The sequence below is a fragment of the Peromyscus eremicus genome, chromosome 5, assembly GCF_949786415.1.
Source record: "Peromyscus eremicus chromosome 5, PerEre_H2_v1, whole genome shotgun sequence".
Lineage (NCBI taxonomy): Eukaryota > Metazoa > Chordata > Mammalia > Rodentia > Cricetidae > Peromyscus > Peromyscus eremicus.
Window position 1 is genome coordinate 16922221 of NC_081420.1, and position 18920 is coordinate 16941140.

An 18920-nucleotide genomic window follows, 5' to 3' on the forward strand; every position below is an offset into this window, starting at 1 on the left:
CTCTAAACTTTCCATCATGATGCCTCTCCTCGGAAACCATGCAGCCCTTCATAGCCCTCCACGGCGCACTGCTATTCTTTTGCATTCTAGTTATGTGGACTTGTCCTCTTCTCCAGATTTTTAGTTTGTTGAGAGTTGATACTGTGTGTGATTCACCCTGGGTGCCCTGTGACACTGTCGTGTCCTATACTATAGGCACTTAGCAAACTTAGTTAAGCTGAGTAGAATGTGTCATCCCTTGGCATTGTCCCCAGAAACAGTGACTTATTCTTTCCATGGATACATCTTGTGAATAGAACAACAAATGGTTTCTGCTTTTGTCTGTTTCTGTGACCAGGAGAGACAGCGGCAGCTGGAGAGCATGGGGATCTCCCTGGAGACCTCCGGGATCAAGGTGGGGGATGACAAGTGCTACCTCGTCAACCTGAACGCAGACCCTGCCCTCAACGAGCTTCTGGTTTACTATTTAAAGGTGAGAAGGTGTGTGTCTGATCAACAGACCACTGTGATCCTGCAGCCTCCCCATAGAACCTGCATGCCTGGTTTCATGATTTTTCTTTCTGTATCCAGCTTTACCCTGAGTAGAAGTAAGACCATGGATGGTGCAGTCCCTCACCCCTGATCACAAGAAACTTTTGTTTCACCTGATGCCCTTGAGTACAGGCTGCAGAGAGACATAAATGGACAACTCGGGGTACACCTGTCATACCCCAAGTGTAAAGTGGCAGAGTTCCGAGGTGTTAGGGATCCAAAAGGCCATGAAGATTATTCATTGTAACTCTAAGGAGGTCTCACGTCCCACACAAGCCTAGAGAGACTCTAGGCTAGATTCAAGAGCAAAGCTCTTCCAAGTCTGTCTCAGCTCTGACCCCATTATCAGGAAAGGACTTTTGTGCTATGCTTCTTCACATATGACCTTTTAGCATTGGCACTGTGGCCTCAGTGTGAACTGACCATGATGGGGACATCTCTGCAGTGGGTTTCCAAACTTCCTGGCGTTAGATCCCGTGTACATTCTTTAAGAGTATCAAGGACTCCAGTGCACTTTTGTGTGCCTAGGTTACAGCCATCTGTATGTAGGGCATTAAGACTGGGGTCCTGGAACATGAGCACACAGCTGTCAGCTCTCAGAGTTCCTTCGCCACTGACCAGGCACCTGCAAAGGCCCTGCCATTCATGCATGATAAAATGAGAAAAGCAGGAAGAAATAACGTTTGATGTTTTTCCTAAGTACTTCTGACCTCATGGGTCTCCTGAAATGTCAGATGTCAAGGGTTCTTTGGCTACATAGGTAGAACTACTGGGCAATTTTATTAAGCAAGAAATGGGACATCAGAGCCAGGTGTGGTAGCACATACCTATAATCTCAATATTTGGGAAGTGTAGGCCAGAAGGATTGGGAGTTCAGGATGATACTCCACTACTTAGCAAGTTCAAGGCCACCCTAGGCTATGTGGGACCCTATCCCAAAGGGGGAGGAAGAGAGAGAGAGAGAGAGAGAGAGAGAGAGAGAGAGAGAGAGAGAGAGAGAGATATTTGAAATAGGACACTTGATTTCATTGGTAGAGTATGCCTCAACTGACAACGAGAATCCAGTTGACCATCATACCATGTTTAATTAGATCATACACAGAGAGAGTTTGTATGTTATGGTAGTTTATTTATATGCCAAAAGAGGGCACCAGATCTCATTATAGATGGTTGTGAGCACCATGTGTTTGTTGGGAATTGAACTCAGGACCTCTGGAAGAGCAGCCAGTCCTCTTAGTGGCTGAGCCATCTCTCCAGCCCCCCTGGTATAGTAGTTGAATATTGAAATAATGGTCAAGGATTGGGTACCTGGAGTCTTTTTACATTTATTTGATTTGTTTTTACTTATGTGTGTATGTGTGTGCCTGCTTATCTGCATGTGTATAACATGCATGCAGTGCCCACAGAGGCCAGAAGAGGATATCAGATCCCCTGGAACTGGAGTTACAGGCAGTTGTAAGCCACCATCTTGGTTCTGGGAACCCAACCCACATCTTCAAGAATGGCAAGTGCTTTTACTGCTGAGCCGTCTCTCCAGCCCTGGACCTGGGTACTTCAAGACAGCTTGCATATACTGTACATTGTAGCAGGCAAACATGCCAATGTGCAGGAATTACCCTCTTTGGAAGGCTAATTGTTAAAGGATTTGGATCCCTGGGGGGCGTCTAATATGCAATGGAGAATAAACTGGAATTGAAGCAGGGAACCTCAGTCTCCTAAGATCTTTTTCCTTCCACTTTTTGCAGAGGTAAAAACATGGTATGGCTAGCCCTTGATCTACTGAGACTCCATGAGTCAACTTAGGATTTGTTATTTAGGGAGAAGGAATTGTTTCTGAGCTGGGGGCCTGTAAACCCAGGGTCCTGTGTGGTGGGCAAGCACTATGCTACAGAGCTGTGTCCCCAACCACAGCCATCTTAATTTGAAAGGCCAAGTGTTACATTTCCCCCATTGCAGACAGAAGTAATGCAGACAGAAGTAATACCATAGTGATTAAATACTTTGTAAAGCAATGTAGAAAGCTGCTCTGTGAATGAGCAGTAATTGAGTAATAGAGTCTCCAAAGATTTTCTAAGACTCAAGATACTTAAAACTACATGTGTCTGTGCATTATATAACCACAGCCTTCACTGCTCTATGGAATGTTGACGTTAGAAATGTTGGTGTGTGTGTGTATGTGTGCATGGGCATGGCTGTTGTGTTTGTGTACACGCGTACATGCACATATACATAGAGGTCCGAGATTGATGTCACATCTTCACCAATCACTTTCCACCTTAGTTTTTGGAATGGGATCTTTCACTGAACCTGAAGCCTACTGATCAGCTATATAGACTGGCTACAAAGCCCCCAGGGAATCCCATCTCTGCCTTCTCAACATTGGGATTGCAGACAAAACCACCATGTCTGGCTTTTCGTATAGGTAGTTACTGGGCTGTGTTGAACTGAGCCATGTCTCCAACCCTGAGATGGGAGGGAGAGATGCTATGATAAAGTTCTCCATGAGACTGCTTTTTAGTACTTCTGAAATGCAGCCCTCTTAAAAGGAATCCAGTCAAGTAGGTTGAATAAATAATATTGTCTTAGTTTTGTGAAGAGAGGGAGAGAGAGGAGTGAGAAAGGAGGAGAGGAAGAGAAACTAAGGCTCAGGATGAAATGGCATGCCGGTACCCACTTAAACAGTAAATATTCAATAAGAATTAGAACTCAATATCTACTACTGCTAAGTCCAATTTTCTTATGTTTTAAAATGATACCTAATCATTGTTGATACAGGAGCAGGTTTTGGTAGAGTTTAAACATTTTTTTTTCTTTTTCTTTCTTTGGTTTTTTTGAGACAGGGTTTCTCTGTGTAGCTATGGCTGTTCTGGAACTCACTCTGTAGACCAGGCCGGCCTTTAACTAACAGATCAACCTGCCTCTGCCTCCCAAGTGCTAGGATTAAAGGTGTGTGCCAACCACTGCCTGAGTTGAAACATTTTTTAAATTTTTCAAGGTAAACTTTAGCTTAAGAAAATTATCACTGTATTTATCCATCCATTCATCCATCCATCCATCCATCTATCCATCCATTTATCCATCTACCTACCTTTCTACCTACCTACTTACCTATCTACCTACCTACCTATCTATGTAGAGGGCTTGCACACTGCATGTGAATGGAGGTCAGAAGACTATTCTCCTTTCACCGTGTATGTTTTGGAGATTGAGCTCAGGTCATCAGGCTTGATGATGAATGCCTTTGTCCACCGAGCCATCACACTGGCCAATGTTTGCCTTCTGATGCTTCAGATCTCCTATGGGATTCATTTCATATGGTCCTGTGTGCACTGCTGATTTATTCTGGTTGCTTGTGACCATTTCTGGTTGAGTTGCTTGTGAACGTGGTTTCTTCTCTTCAATTCTGTGTCCTAGGATCACACCCGGGTGGGTGCAGATACCTCTCAGGACATCCAGCTCTTTGGAATAGGGATTCAGCCCGAGCACTGTGAGATCGACATTGCTGCAGATGGAGACATCACTCTCACGCCAAAAGAAAACGCGAGGTAGGAGACATCCATGGAGGCTTCAGCCTCTCCAATGTTTTCAGAAGGATGCTGGCCCTTTCCCTTGGCTCGCTTCAGTTACATTAAAGTTAAGGATACGCTGGGTATCCTAGAGGGTTTGCTTTCTGATTACAGAGCATGTATTAGTTACCGTTCTCAATACCTTAACCAAAAACACTTGGGCGGAGGGGTTTATTTTGGCTCACAATGTGAAAGGGTACAGTCCATGTGGCTAGGACGTCATGGTGGCAGGCATGGCTCTTGAGACTGACAGTGAGAGCGTGAAGCAGCTTGGCACCATCACATCTGACATCAGGAAGCAGAGAGAAACACACCTATCCAGACACAGGGTAGCTTTATCTCCTAAGATCCACCCCCAGTGACCTACTTCCTCTACTGAGGCTCTGCCTCCCAAATTCCACAACTTTTGGATATGGCACCACCACTAGGGACCACCTGTTCTAGAACAGGAGCCTGTGGGGTCATTGCATATTCAAATCATAGCCATATAGTAACTTTGAGGAGTAATAGTGTTGTCTCGGTTAGAGTTTCCTATTGCTGTGAAGAGACACCAGAACCACAGCAACTCTTATAAAGAAAATATTTAATTGGGGTGACTTGCTTACAGTTTCAGAGGTTCAGTCCATTATAGTCATGACAGGGAGCATGGCGGCATGCAGGCAGATATGGTGCTGGAGCTGAGAGTGCTACATCTTGCAGGCAACAGGAAGTCAACTGAATGTCACACTGAGGGAAGCTTGAGCCAAAGAGACCTCACAGCCTGTCCCCACAGTGACATACTTCCTCCAGCAAGGCCACACCTCCTAATAGTGCCACTCTCTTCAAGGGGCCATTTTCTTTCAAACCACCACATTCCGCTCCCTGGCCCCCAAAGGCTTGTAGCCGTATCATAAGGCAGAAAAATGCGTTCAGTCCAACCTCAAAAGTCCCCATAGTCTATCACAGTCTCAAACTTATTTCAAAGTCCAAAGTTCAAAGTCTCTTCTGAGAGTCATGCAGTCTTTTAACTGTAATCCCCTATAAAATCAAAATCAAAAAACAGATCACATACTTCCAACATATAATGACATAGGGTATACATTACCATATCAAAGCGTAGGGAAGGGAGCATAGTGAGGAAATACTGGACCAAAGCAAGACTGAAAACCAGCTGGGTAAACTCCAAACTCTGCATCTCCATGTCTGATGTCAAAATGTTCTTCAGATCTGCAGCTCCTTTCAGCTTTGTTGACTGCAACAGACTTCTCTTTCTTGGGCTGCTTCCACTCCCTGTTAGCAGCTCTCCTGGGCAACTATCCCACAGCTCTGGCTTCTCTAACATCTTGGAGTCTCCAAGGCAATCCAGGCTTTGCCTTCACAGCTTTAGGCAATGGCCTCTCTAGCTCTCCATTCAGGGACACCCCAAACACATGCCTGGCCTCAGTGGCTTTCCTTAGTCACAGAGGTACATTTCATATCCCCTTTCTTCTCTCCTTAACTCTAGAGCCCGAACTACATGGCCGAAACTGCCAAGTTCTGCTACTTCCTGGGGCTGGAACATGTCCCCCTCATTCAATTACATCTTCACCAGTTTTCTGTTTTTGATGGTTTCCTTCACTGCCTAAGCTTGGCTATCCTTGAACTTGCTCTGTAGACGAAGCTGGCCTCAGAATCAACCCCAAACTCTTCACTTTAGCCTCAGGCAGACTCTTTGGACAAGGGCAAAAGCAGTCACTTTCTTCACCAAAATATCATAAGAAGGGTTGCTAGGCAACATACTCAAATTCTCCTCTGAAACCTCTTGAGCCAGTTCCCCACAGTTCAAATTACTCTTAGCACCACTCTCTTCCATGCTCCTACTGGTATGGCCCATTAAGCAGTGCTTAAAGCATTCCACTGCTTTCCTAACTCAAATTCCCAAGGTCCATATTCCTCCAAACAAAAGCATGGTCAGGCCTATCGTAGCAATACCTGGTACCAACTTCTGACTTAGAGTTTCCATTGCTGTGAAGACACCAGGACCATGGCAACTCTTATAAAGGACAACATTTAATTGGATGGCTGTACAGTTCAGAGGTGCTGTCCATTATCATCATGTTTGTTTGTATTTGCTTTTTGCTGTAATAGCAAAACCTTAGTAGCCAGGGTTAGACCATGACACTGAAGGATGTGTGTTTTCATGTATGAATTTCAAAACTTCAGGCTTCAGAGTTCTATCAAGCCCAGGACTCCACTAATGAGAGATTGTATGAGAAAGTAACTAAAGGTAAAAATAATATCCATCCTCTTTTCTCATCAGATTTCCCTGACAATCCTTTAGGGAGTTTATTTTTAACTACCTACCTTCCTACACCCATATTTGTTTCAAACTTACCAGCAAACTTTTTTTTTTTTTTTTTCAGTTTTTAGAGACAGGGTTTCTCTGTGTAGCTTTGTGCCTTTCCTGGATCTCACTCTGTAGACCAGGCTGGCCTTGAACTCACAGAGATCCACCTGGCTCTGCCTCCCCAGTGCTGGGATTAAAGGCATGCACCACCACTGCCCAACTTACCAGCAAACATTTTTAATGAGCTGTTGAATATGTGTATTTTTGCTTTTGCAATGCTTTAATCTCTGTGTGTGTGTATGTGTGTGCACGCGCGCGCGTGCATGCGTGGGGGAGGGGTAATGGAGTGGAGATCAGAGCACAACCACAGGCGTCATCTTCACCTCCACCTTGTTTGAGGCAGAGTCTCTTGTTCAGTGCTGTGTACACCAGGCTAGCCGGCCTGGGAGCGTCCAGGGATCCTGTCTCTCCTTCCTTGTCTCCATAGGAAGGATAAGATTACAGATGGATTGCTACCCCAGCTTTATGTGGTTCTGGGAATCTGAATTCAGGTTCTCACACTAGCTTTGCTCAGTGAGCTGTCTGCCAGCTGCGGTCTGTAAATGTTGACAAACCACCTGGAATGGTGTTTTGTAGCTCTGTCAGAAGCTCACAGAGTTGGGCATCACTCTTAGTTTGCAACCCATCCTGGCTCATGGCCGAGAGTGTGTTTCTGTTACTCCTTCAGATGTTCCCCGAAATGCATCCACTAGGAGAAAGTTCCCTGTCCCTTTGAGTCTTGGGACTGCTATCTTCTATCCACCTGGCATCTTCCTTTGTGTCCCTCAGGTCCTGTGTAAATGGCACCCTGGTCTGCAGCACTACCCAGCTATGGCATGGTGACAGAATCTTATGGGGAAATAACCACTTTTTTAGGTAACAACTTCATGGTCTCTAGTACTGCCATTGACATTTTTTTCTGTTGTCTAAGTATAAATCAAGCTGATTTTTATCTAATGATGAAAACCCCCACAGAATTAATTTACCTAAGAGGAAACGGCGGGATTGGTTGAAAGACTTTGAAAAAGAAGCGGGTCCCGCAGAGCATGACCTGGATGCTGCAAGCGAGGCTTCCTCGGAACCAGACTACAACTATGAGTTTGCACAGATGGAGGTCATCATGAAAACCCTGAACAGCAATGGTAAGATGGGAGCTCCAGCAGCGGCAGCTCTTACCCACGTCCTTCCACGAGGGACACGGACATAGACGCAGAGTCTTCCTAAAGTTTAGACACATACAGCCAACGTTTTCTCACAGAGCCCATCAGCAAGGAGCAGCGTCAACACAGCATAGGGAACTCGGGCAGAACCAGAGAGCTAGCAGATGTTCCCAAGCCAAGAGCGATAGCGCTTCCACGGTCTCAGAGTATTTACAGAATGGGTTTGACAAACCTTTTTTTTTAATCAAATTTTCCATCATTGATCTTGTCATTTCTGGAAGAGTGAAAAAGTCCCCAAGAAAATATGGATCCCAAAATTTTGAATAAAACCTAATAGATAAAGAAGGTAATATTTACTATAAACTCAGTTGGAAGTTACACTTCCAGAGAGACTTACTTAACAGATAGGCTCAAGCACCTTTGATAAAAACGATGCTTAAAGTGAAATGTTCTCCAGACTCTTTGCCTCACCTCCACACACACACACACACACACACACACACACACACACACACACACGCACACAGACACACACACACACACAACACACACACACTCTCTTCCTGTGTCAGGCTTACTCTTCACCAGCGTTACTTTTACTTGTGGAGAACAGTGCCCCCTCCCTCCACAAGTTCCCCTGAGTGGCGCTTCCCTCCAAGGCACACACACGTGCCCTGCTGTGGGGCAGATGAGCTGGTGGCCTTGGTGTCCTCAGAGTTCCATCTCCTGCTAGGTGGCTTCCCGACTGTAAGCCTGTCTGCCTGGTGGTCCTCCCCGTGGTGGTCCTACTTGAAGATCCTCTTCCCCCTCCTGTGGTTTCAGACGAAGCTGGTCCACCAACACTGGGACAGAGGTTCTTAACTGTTGCCTTGGCATGTGGGAGCCTGGCTGGCTTTCAGCGGGGCCGCTGAGGGACGTGGCGTGCTTCGAGCTTTGGCAGAGTCTAACAGGCAGTACTGGGATGAAGCACAGGTTTTCTGCCTGACCAGGGGGCTTCTTGGTCATGACTGAGGACATTCCAGCTCTGTTACGTTGCAGGTGTCCTTTTCCCTACACACCCAGCCACGTAGGAATGTGTCCTCGGTGTTACTGCTACTGTTACTAATGGCTTCATTCCTGTAGGGAATGGCGCAGTTCAGGGCAGTGGCACTTCCAAATGTAGCCTCCTCTATCTCAGTGGTCACCTAGAATCTGTGGAGTAAGTACTGATCTAAGCCCAGCTCCTTTGGATGCAAATGTAAAAGAGACCCTGGGGAAATGGTTCACCAAGCTAAGAACTTGCTGTGCAAGCTTGAGGACCCGCGTCCAGGTCCATAGAACCCGTATAAAAACTGGGAGAGCATGGCAGCCCACCTGTCACCCAGTATGTGGGAGGTGGAAACAGGATCCCTAAAACAGACTGTCCAACTAGACTAGCTGACTTGGTGGGCTCTGGGTTCGAGTGAGAAACCCTGCTCTAAATATGAAGAAGTAGAGAGCCATACAGGAAGATACTTGAGGTCAGCCTCAGGCCTCCACATGCGTGTACACATGTGTACCCACACACAGGTCTGAATATTCATACACATGTACACATTCATACATATACAGAAAAAAAATTTTAGGTGAAAGAAAATCTAGCTATGAACAATGATGTCTTTTTCTCAAGGGCTCAAAATAGAAATCAAATTCTCATCTGTCTTCCCAATTTCTTCTATAGCAGCTCTAAAATAAAGAGTATTAGGGACTGGTAAAGGTCATGAGCCAATGTCTAACATCTAAGATTAGAGACTTCTTTTTTTTCCCCCCTAAAGATGAACTTCCCTTCCAATCCCAGTGTGAGTCATGTCTAATGCTCTTTCTAATGCCCTCTCCCAGCACCCCTGCCCTGTCCTCTCCCCCAGCACCCCTGTCCTGTCCTCTCCTCCAGCAACCCTGCCCTGTCCTCTCCCCCAGCACCCCTGTCCTGTCCTCTCCCCCAGCACCCCTGCCCTGTCCTCTCCTCCCCCAGCATACCTGCCCTGTCCGCTCCCCCAGCATCCCTGCCCTGTCCTCTCCTCCAGCACCCCTGCCCTGTCCTCTCCTCCAGCACCCCTGCCCTGTCCTCTCCTCCAGCACCCCTGCCCTGTCCTCTCCTCCAGCACCCCTACCCTGTCCTCTCCTCCAGCACCCCTGCCCTGTCCTCTCCTCCAGCACCCCTGCCCTGTCCTCTCCTCCAGCACCCCTGCCCTGTCCTCTCCTCCAGCACCCCTACCCTGTCCTCTCCTCCAGCACCCCTGCCCTGTCCTCTCCTCCAGCACCCCTGCCCTGTCCTCTCCTCCAGCACCCCTACCCTGTCCTCTCCTCCAGCACCCCTGCCCTGTCCTCTCCTCCAGCACCCCTGCCCTGTCCTCTCCCCCAGCACCCCTGCCCTGTCCTCTCCTCCAGCCTCCCTGTCCCCTGCCCTGTCCTCTCCTCCAGCCTCCCTGTCCTGTCTGCTCCCCCAGCACCCCTGCTCTGTCTGCTCCCCCAGCACCCCTGTCCTGTCTGCTCCATGCTTGGGGTAGCAGGTTAGTCTGATCTCATTTCATGTCTGCTTATCAAGAAAGGAGTAAACTACGAGGTGGTGCTAAGCCCCCAACTATGTGCTCCTTTCTCTCTCTCCTGAGGGAAAAAACAAAAACAAAACCTTTTCTCTTTGGTATCCTGGCCTTAGACACCAGACACACTGACTTTTGAAATGGTTCCCTTGAGAAGAGGAAAGTGAAGTGGTAGAGTAGCTCAGTGGTAGGTGATTGCATGCATTAGGCCCTGGCTTCCATTCTCAGGACTGGAGTGCGGCGGGAAGAAGCGGGGTGGGGAGGATTGAGGTGGCAGGCTCCTGTCGTTTGGCCCGGAGACCCTTGGCTTGTGTCCTGGGCCATATCAGGGACAGGTTACCTTGCTAAGTAGGATCCATTTTATTTTATTCATTTTTAATAAAAATGAGAGATACTTTATTCTGGAGCCATTTTGAGCAACTGTGATCTGGGGACACTTATTTAAGTTAAGTTCCATGTTCCAACATGGAAACAGTTTCGTGATGCTTTAGCATTTTACAGAACGGAGAAAGTCATAAATCAAGGCAAGTTTAAAACACGTTTGTGGGTACACCAGAGAGGCAGGTACAGCAAGATGTTCACAGGGTATTCATTCAGATGCAGAGGCTGGCAAGAAATTGCTGTTCCAGAAGGCTAGAACTCACCAAGACCAGCAGCATTCCAATCTCTCCACAGTACTGAAATTCTAATCAGTCTCTGCAGACACAGCTTCTTTCCAGGCATTCTCTTTCACAGCACCCCCTGCTGGTCAAGTACCGCATTGCGTGCATGTGAGAGCACATATGTATTAAATACTATAATGTCCTTTGTAGCTAGAAATCTCTTTCCTAGGATCTGATATAAATGAGACTGAGTAGTGGGCAGGATAGCAGTCAGATAGAGAGGAAAAGTCATTAAGAAAGAAATTTCTGGATCATTTAAAAAACTATTAATTAGCCATATTAGAATCTCTTTTTAAAGAGGCTGTGTAGTGTAGCAAAGGCATCACACTGATTAACAGGCAAGAGAAATATTATCAAAGATTTTCCCAGGCTGGGGAGACAGATCACTCAGTAGTTTCATTATAAAGACCTGAATTCAGTCTCTAGCACCCACATTAAACAAACAATCAAAAACAACACACTAAAAGCCAGGGATAATGGCGTGTACCTGTAATCCCAGCCCTGGAGAGACAGAGACAGGGCGATCCTGCGCCTTGATGGACTTCCAGTCTGGACTAACTTGTGAGTCCCAGGTTAGTGAGAAACCCTGTTTCAAAACATAAGGTATTGGGGGGGCTGGATAGCAGGGGCTGGTAAGCTGTCTCAGCAGATAAGGGTGCTTGGTAACAAGCCTAACAGCCTAAATTTGATTCCCCAGAACGTATATGGTGGCAGGAAAAAACCAACTTCTCCACACAGGTGCCACAGTACGTATGCACCTGCACACACTACATAAATCAATGTTTTTAAAGGCGGATGGTCCCTAAGGAATTACACCCAAGATTTACCTCTGACCTTCACATGCATACATTGCACATGCACCCCCAAGTACAAATATGCATACACACACACACACACACACACACACACACACACACACTTATAAAAAATCAAAATAAAATTTAAAGAAAAATAGGAGAGAAATATGTTCCCACAGTGATTAAGATCAGAGGTAAAGCAGGACCTAGCCCCTGAGCAGGGCTGTGTGTGATGAGGAGGGAACCTGGGTGTCCTGTTTGAGAGGCTTGGGTGCAGGACTGAGATGCTCTCTGTATTTGCATCTCAGTCTGTGGCCCCAGCAAGGCCTTTGTCACTTTGGCTGCTGGTGCTGTTTTAAGCAGCCTCAGTCACTCGGCCTCTACTTTGACAAGGAACCTGGCTTGAGATTCTGATGCATCAGCCATCGGGATCCCATGTGTTTCTGCAGCATATGAAGCAGAAATGTGGATTGAATATGTGCTTCAGGACCTGGGCAGTAACCGTACTCAATGGTGCCGTTCTCGCTTAGCATGAACAAGACCCTAGGTTCAATCCCTACTATGTCATTCAGTATCTCTTCACAAAACCCTGTAAAACAGTTTCTCAATAACAAAAACTGATGTTACTTTGAAGAAACAATGGATTTTAGAACAACCTGGTTGTTTGCTTTGAAGACTCTGTTCTTTGTTGAGTGCTAATATGGAGCGACTTCCGGGATGAGAGCCTTGCATGGAGACCTGCTTGTCAAGGCGATGTCTCATCCTCACTTGCCAGCCTCCGATCTAAGCTCAAAATGTGGGGCTGTCCTTGGTTGCCATTTGACCTCAGTCATCTGTATGGTTTATCTGAGCCCCAGTTTCCTCAACATTGCAGTGGAGATGTCATTTCCCCGCAGGGAAGGAGGCGGGCCTGCAGGGTCCTTTGGAGCTCATGCATGCATGCAGAGTCAGTTTGCTCCCTGCCCTTGAGATGCAGCCAGTAAAGTCATGTTGGCATGGTAGCTGTCGTTTTTTATTAAAACAACTTACAAGTGTCTTGCAATTATATGAAATGGCTTGTTTTTGCTTTGTTAACTTTATTTTTAAGGTTAGCATGTTCTCTCCTCATATATGCTAATATAGAAAGAGTACTGTTTGTATTTATTGCACAAACTGATGGGGCATTTTTTTTTTTCGAGACAGGGTTTCTCTGTGTAGCTTTGCGCCTTTCCTGGAACTCTCTCTGTAGCCCAGGCTGGCCTCGAACTCACAGAGATCCTCCTGGCTCTGCCTCCTGAGTGCTGGGATTAAAGGCATGCGCGGCCACCGCCACCACCACCACCACCACCCGGCCCTGATGGGGCATTTTGGAAGAGTCTGTCAATAACTCCTGAATCACTGTCCAAATTCTTTCTGGAAACTAAACTGAGAACAGTTGAATAGGAATATAGCACAGGTTATCAAGGAATCACAGACAAATGTATAAACGTACAAGGAAGAAATTACACCCCACACCAGTCTAAAGATGCATCTCCCTCAACCCCAAGGACTTCTGGGAGACACTGTGATTGACAGTCCTCGCCTGCACCATGTGGTTGTCAGCGTACTGATTCTTTGCAGGCTTATGTTGTGACTTTGCTCGTGTGCCATTGTCTGGATCTGGCATGCAGCTCGCTGGTCATTACCACATGAGGGCCCTGCCCGGCCAATTGGCTCCTCAGAGTCAGGTCCCACCCGCACCACAGCTATCCATGGTGGTGCCAAGGCTCCATCTGTTGGTATGTCTGTACCTGCTTGCCCAGTTTTAAGTTCTAGATCCCTGGACCACTAAATTGCCAAAAGCATGCTTTTCTTTTTCTTTTCTTTTTATAAAAGTTAATTGCCCTCTTAGGAATTAACACCTGAGAAATTGCCATGTCATATACCTAATCAATATTTTCAAACATATGCTGTGATTATTTCCTCCCCATCAAGAGAAATTCAAGAGTAGGAAAGTTTATGGCGAGCAATCAGAAGCCTTTTTGTCATACACATGACATGTTAAATGAGTGTAGAAGTCATGTGCTGTGAAGATCAATTCGTTCAAGTTCCTAGCTGTGTGCTGTCCTGGATTTCACAATGGTTTCACGTCCAGTTCCACTCCATCAAGTACCAGGAGGTTTGTGATACACACAGGAATACATGAGGATGCACTCATCCCACAGAAGAAGGTAACAGTGAAGGTTTATAGTTAGCAGTTAGCTGAAGTGTTACCCAAAAGCAAACCAGGAGGATTTCTTCTGTGAACCCTCAGGCCTGTCAGAGAGAGCACAGATCCAGCTAGATTCTGAGGCAGGAGGTGTTTCTTGCTGAGAGAAGCGCTGACTGGCACTGGTGTGGACTCCTCTCTTTATCAGCTACTTCCAACCCCTTGCCTCTTTTCTTGGCTCACCAGATCCAGTCCAAAATGTGGTTCAGGTCCTGGAGAAGCAATACCTGGAAGAGAAGAGGACTGCCCTGGAGGAGCAGCGGCTCATGTATGAGCGTGAACTGGAGCAGCTTCGCCAACAGCTCTCCCCAGAGAGGCAGCCACCGAGCAGCGCCTCTGACCGCCTGGCTTACAGCAGCCAGACAGCCCAGCAGAAGGTGACCCAGTGGGCTGAGGAGAGGTAAGAATGGGGCCAGACCCTGAGTCAGGGCTGGGGGCTGGGGCTGGAGAAGCCTGTGAAGGGAGGACACACCTGGAAGAAAGAGATTCCAGGCCCACTTCTCATTTGGCCATTGGTGTTTCATTTCAGAGATGTGTCCTGAGAATGTCACGACAATGTCAGCTACTGTAGACCACCCTCATCCCCAGGTCCCTAATCCTTTACCCTTCAGTACAAACAGTGCCAGAGTAGAAAAGTTAGATCTATGGGCCTTGAGAGAGCAGAAGTTTGAGTGATCCTTTAACAACAACAATCTGAATATGCAGACAGAAGGTAGGGAGATTTTTTTTTTTTTCTTATAAAAGGTTTTGGTGCTTGGAGCCAGACCTTTCCCCATGTTAACCTTGTCTACTCCCTCTGAGAACACCCCTCCTAGCCCCAGGTTGTAGATGGGTGGCTTGGCAGAAACAAAGCAGTAGAGAAAAGTGAGGAGTGTTTGGAAGTTTGTGAGCAAACTGGTTGGTTGAGACTGAAAGTGATTTGTAGAGGAGTCGTAAGAATTCAGTCTAAAAGCATTTGATTGGGCATGAGAGAGACGACAAACAGATGTGAAAGATGACAGCCAGGGATGCTTGGGTTTTGTCCTCTGAGAGAAGCAGTCCCACAGCAGGGGGACTGCACCAGGAGCAGCCTGAGCAAGGCAGGTGTTTATAAAGACTATCAACTAGCAGCTGGGCCTTATAATGGATGGATGGATGGATGGATGGATGGATGGATGGATGGATGGACGAAGGAATAGATGGAGGAGGGGAACAAAAGATTGTGGCAGCCCTGGCTGTCCTGGAACATTCTGTTGTAGACCAGTCTGGCCTTGAACTCACAGAGATCTGCTGCTCAAGTCCTAGGATTAAAGGTATGCACTACCATGTGCGGTGCCTGGGTGTTTTTGTTGGTTTGTTTGTTTGTTTAACATCAACCCTCAACCCCTCAATTCTGTCCCCAGTGGTGGTTCTCAGTGTCCTCCCATCTGTGGACAGGAGAGGAAACTTCCTACAAGGAGTTTTGGTTTTGCTGCTGATGTCTGCCACCCTTTTCTGACAGGAACAGAACTCTAGTTTACTTTCACCTGCCTGTGCTTTCTTTTCTTCAACACCACAGGGATGAACTCTTCAGGCAAAGCCTGGCCAAGCTTCGAGAGCAGCTAGTGAAGGCAAACACTCTGGTGAGGGAAGCCAACTTCCTAGCTGAGGAGATGAGCAAGCTCACCGACTACCAAGTGACTCTTCAGATCCCTGCGGCCAACCTCAGTGCCAACAGGAAGGTAGGCATGGCCCTAGGGAGTGGGAGAGCAGGAGGTAGGCTAGCAGATACTGCAGACCAGAGTCCAGAGCTCATCTCTGTGAGCAGGTCCTAAGGGGAACCAGGGGTTGGCTCTGTAAGCCTTCGAGTTGGTCTCTACCCCCTGGGTAAGCGTGCTGTGTAAGCGGTGTCCTTAGAGAGAATGGAAGCAGAAGGGCGGTGGTGATTATGCCCGCTTTTCTTCATGCAAATGCCCCTTCTGCAGTGGGCATATATGTGTGCTTGGTTGGACTGCCTTTCTAAGAGTGCATTCTCTGAGGAGGAGAAACATCTTTGAACCTGCTGTTACACATACGGAACTCCTTGCAGCCATCTGGAAGACTCCTATCATTTCAACTTAAAGAAATTTTGCCGTGAGAGAGAAACCTGGAAGAAAATAAATTTCCATCTATTTTTTTTTTCTACCCGGCTAACAAGCTAGAAAGGAAAGTGGAGTGTGGTGGGTGGAGAGAAGGCTCACTCAGTTAACCACTAGCTGCTCTGCCAGAGGGCCCACGTTTGGTTCCTAGCACACACGGTGACTCACAATTACCTGTAACTCCAGTTCCAGGGGATCCGATATCCTGTTCTGGCTCTGGGGCACCAGGCACACACATGGCGCACATACATGCATGGAGGCAAAACACACATACACATAAAATAAAAATGTTGTTTTTTAGAAATTTAAGAAAGCTAGGTAGGGAGTATCTTACTGGGTTTTGGAGTTCTAAGGCCACAGACATAGGCATGTGCATATTTTCAGGCTGTGTACAAGGATTCTGTGATAGATAGTAGTCCCTTTATTCTTTAATATTGATTGATTGAATATTTGAGGCAGGGTCTCATAATCCCAAGCCACCCTTTACTTTGTAGCTAGGATGATCTTGCACCTCTGACCCTCCTGACTTTACCTACCAAATGCTGTCATTACAGGCATGCACCACATCTGTTCTAGGTGGTGTCGGGAGGTAGAACCGAGGGCTTTGTGTATGCTAGACAAGCCCTCTATCAGCTGAGCTACCTCCCCAGCCCTCACAGTGGCCTTTATGTAACAAAAACTTGAAGAACCCTTGACATTGAATAATATGATGAATTCCTATGCTACTATTAAAAAAAAAATAGTGTGTGCATGGGTATACCTAGAAGGGAAAAAGTGGCCAGATTATTCCCTAGGTGGTAATGTTCTACCATCTTTTGTAAACTTACAGCCTCACTGTCATGTAGACAAGCTGTCAAAAGGGAAGTCAAAATCATGTCCTCTTGGTTCTTCTTCATTATACAGAGAGGGGCAATAGTGAGCGAGCCAGCCATTCAAGCCAGGAGAAAAGGAAAGAGCACCCAGGTTTGGACCATCGAGAAGCTGGAGAATAAATTAATTGATATGAGAGACCTTTACCAAGAATGGAAAGAAAATGTCCCTGAGGTAAGAGAAACGAGGCGGCAAGGAGAAGCGGCTGTATTCAAACCGCAGATGAAGTGCTCTGGTCATTTAGGGAGATAAAATGTCATCCTTAAGGAGTGCCAGGCGTGGTATGACGGCACATAATTCAGACAGGTGGACGGGGCTCCAGGAACACCCCGCAGGTCTTATTTGGCCTTGTCTACACTGCTTCTCACGTGAACTGAGGAGGAAAGAAGTCTCTGCGTGATGCTGGTCTGTGTCCTAGACCGGCTGGAGCCAGTGTGGATTTCATCTTCAGGGAGTCTGCACGTGTGCCCAGCTGTGTGTGCCCCAGCTGTGTGTGCCCCGAGCTGTGCTCACAGCTGGGTAGATTTCTAAATGTAATTGTAGTGCATGTAACGTTTTGTTTTGTTTTTAACACTTGACCTTAGTAATAGAAAGGAAAATTTGGTGCAAGTCACAGGGCATGACAAGAAACAGGCTGTAGGTGTGATGTGAGCGAAGCTGAGTCTCCTCTGCATGAGCAGCCCCTGGCAGACATGCCCCACTCATGGGTTTATGTGGGCATGATTCTGCTTTTACTTCTTGTTTATTTCTATAAATGTTTCCTCTAGAGGCATTTTTAGTGCTGGTTTGAAATAACATGTTTTAAGTTGATACTTTGTTTCCTGACCTCTCACTCAGTGGCCTGTTCTACTTCTCAGGCCAAGAGGCTCTATGGGAAGCGAGGTGACCCTTTCTATGAAGCTCAGGAGAATCACAACCTCATTGGTGTGGCTAATGTGTTTTTGGAATGTCTCTTCTGTGACGTGAAACTTCAATATGCAGTACCCATCATCAGCCAGCAGGGGGAGGTAAGGACACACCAGCCCCTAGAAAATGACAGATGTGAAATTTTGTTAATCCCTGCCTTGGGGAGATCAAGATGCTCTGCGTGCATGCATGCATGTGTGTATATGTATGTGTGTAGGAGCTGGTACCTTCCTGGGATAATTCTGCTGTGGTGACCACTGATGTTTTTCCCCATATTAAAAATACAATTTGAGAGGCCAGTGGACCCTGTGACGGGGCTCTTAATCTGGAGTCCCTGGCATACACACACACACACACACACACACACACACAAATAAAGATGTATCAGAGCTCCCAAGTGTTTTCCTCTGACTGTCACACGTGGGCTATGGCATGCACGTACCTGTGTATACACACACACACACACACACACACACACACACACGTAAATAAAGATATATTCAGAGCTCCAAATGTTTTTCTCTAACTGTCACACATGTGCTGTAGCATGCATACACACACACACACACACACACACACACACACACACACACACACATAAAGATGTATCAGAGCTCCCAAGTGTTTTCCTCTGACTGTCACACATGTGCTGTAGCATACACACACACACACATACACACACACACACACACACACACACACACACACACACACGCACAAATAAAGATGTATCAGAGCTCCCAAGTGTTTTCCTCTGACTGTCACACGTGGGCTATGGCATGCACGTACCTGTGTATACACACACACACACACACACACACACACACACACACGTAAATAAAGATATATTCAGAGCTCCAAATGTTTTTCTCTGTCACACATGTGCTGTAGCATGCATACACACACACACACACACACACACACACACACACGCACACACACATAAAGATGTATCAGAGCTCCCAAGTGTTTTCCTCTGACTGTCACACATGTGCTGTAGCATACACACACACACATACACACACACACACACACACACACACACACACACACGCGCGCGCGCGCGCGCGCGCGCGCGCGCGCACACAAATAACAATGTATTTGCCCTCAAACAATCATTGTAGGAAGCACTGCACTGCTGTGTATCGATCCCTCTTTCCCTTGTTCTTTCCACCCTGTGATTCTCACTTCTCAGATACCATC

At 46.8% G+C, this 18920-nt stretch overlaps 1 protein-coding gene across 1 annotated transcript in view; it reads left to right on the forward strand.

Annotated features, from left to right (window-relative positions):
• The window catches only part of Kif13a (kinesin family member 13A), a 196073-nt gene that overhangs the window by 135661 nt on the left and 41492 nt on the right, over positions 1–18920 (forward strand). The window contains 8 exon segments of the mRNA XM_059263028.1: positions 338–472; positions 3946–4076; positions 7231–7317; positions 7417–7583; positions 14032–14245; positions 15383–15545; positions 16845–16985; positions 17669–17818. Coding sequence (XP_059119011.1) covers positions 338–472; positions 3946–4076; positions 7231–7317; positions 7417–7583; positions 14032–14245; positions 15383–15545; positions 16845–16985; positions 17669–17818 — 1188 coding nt within the window.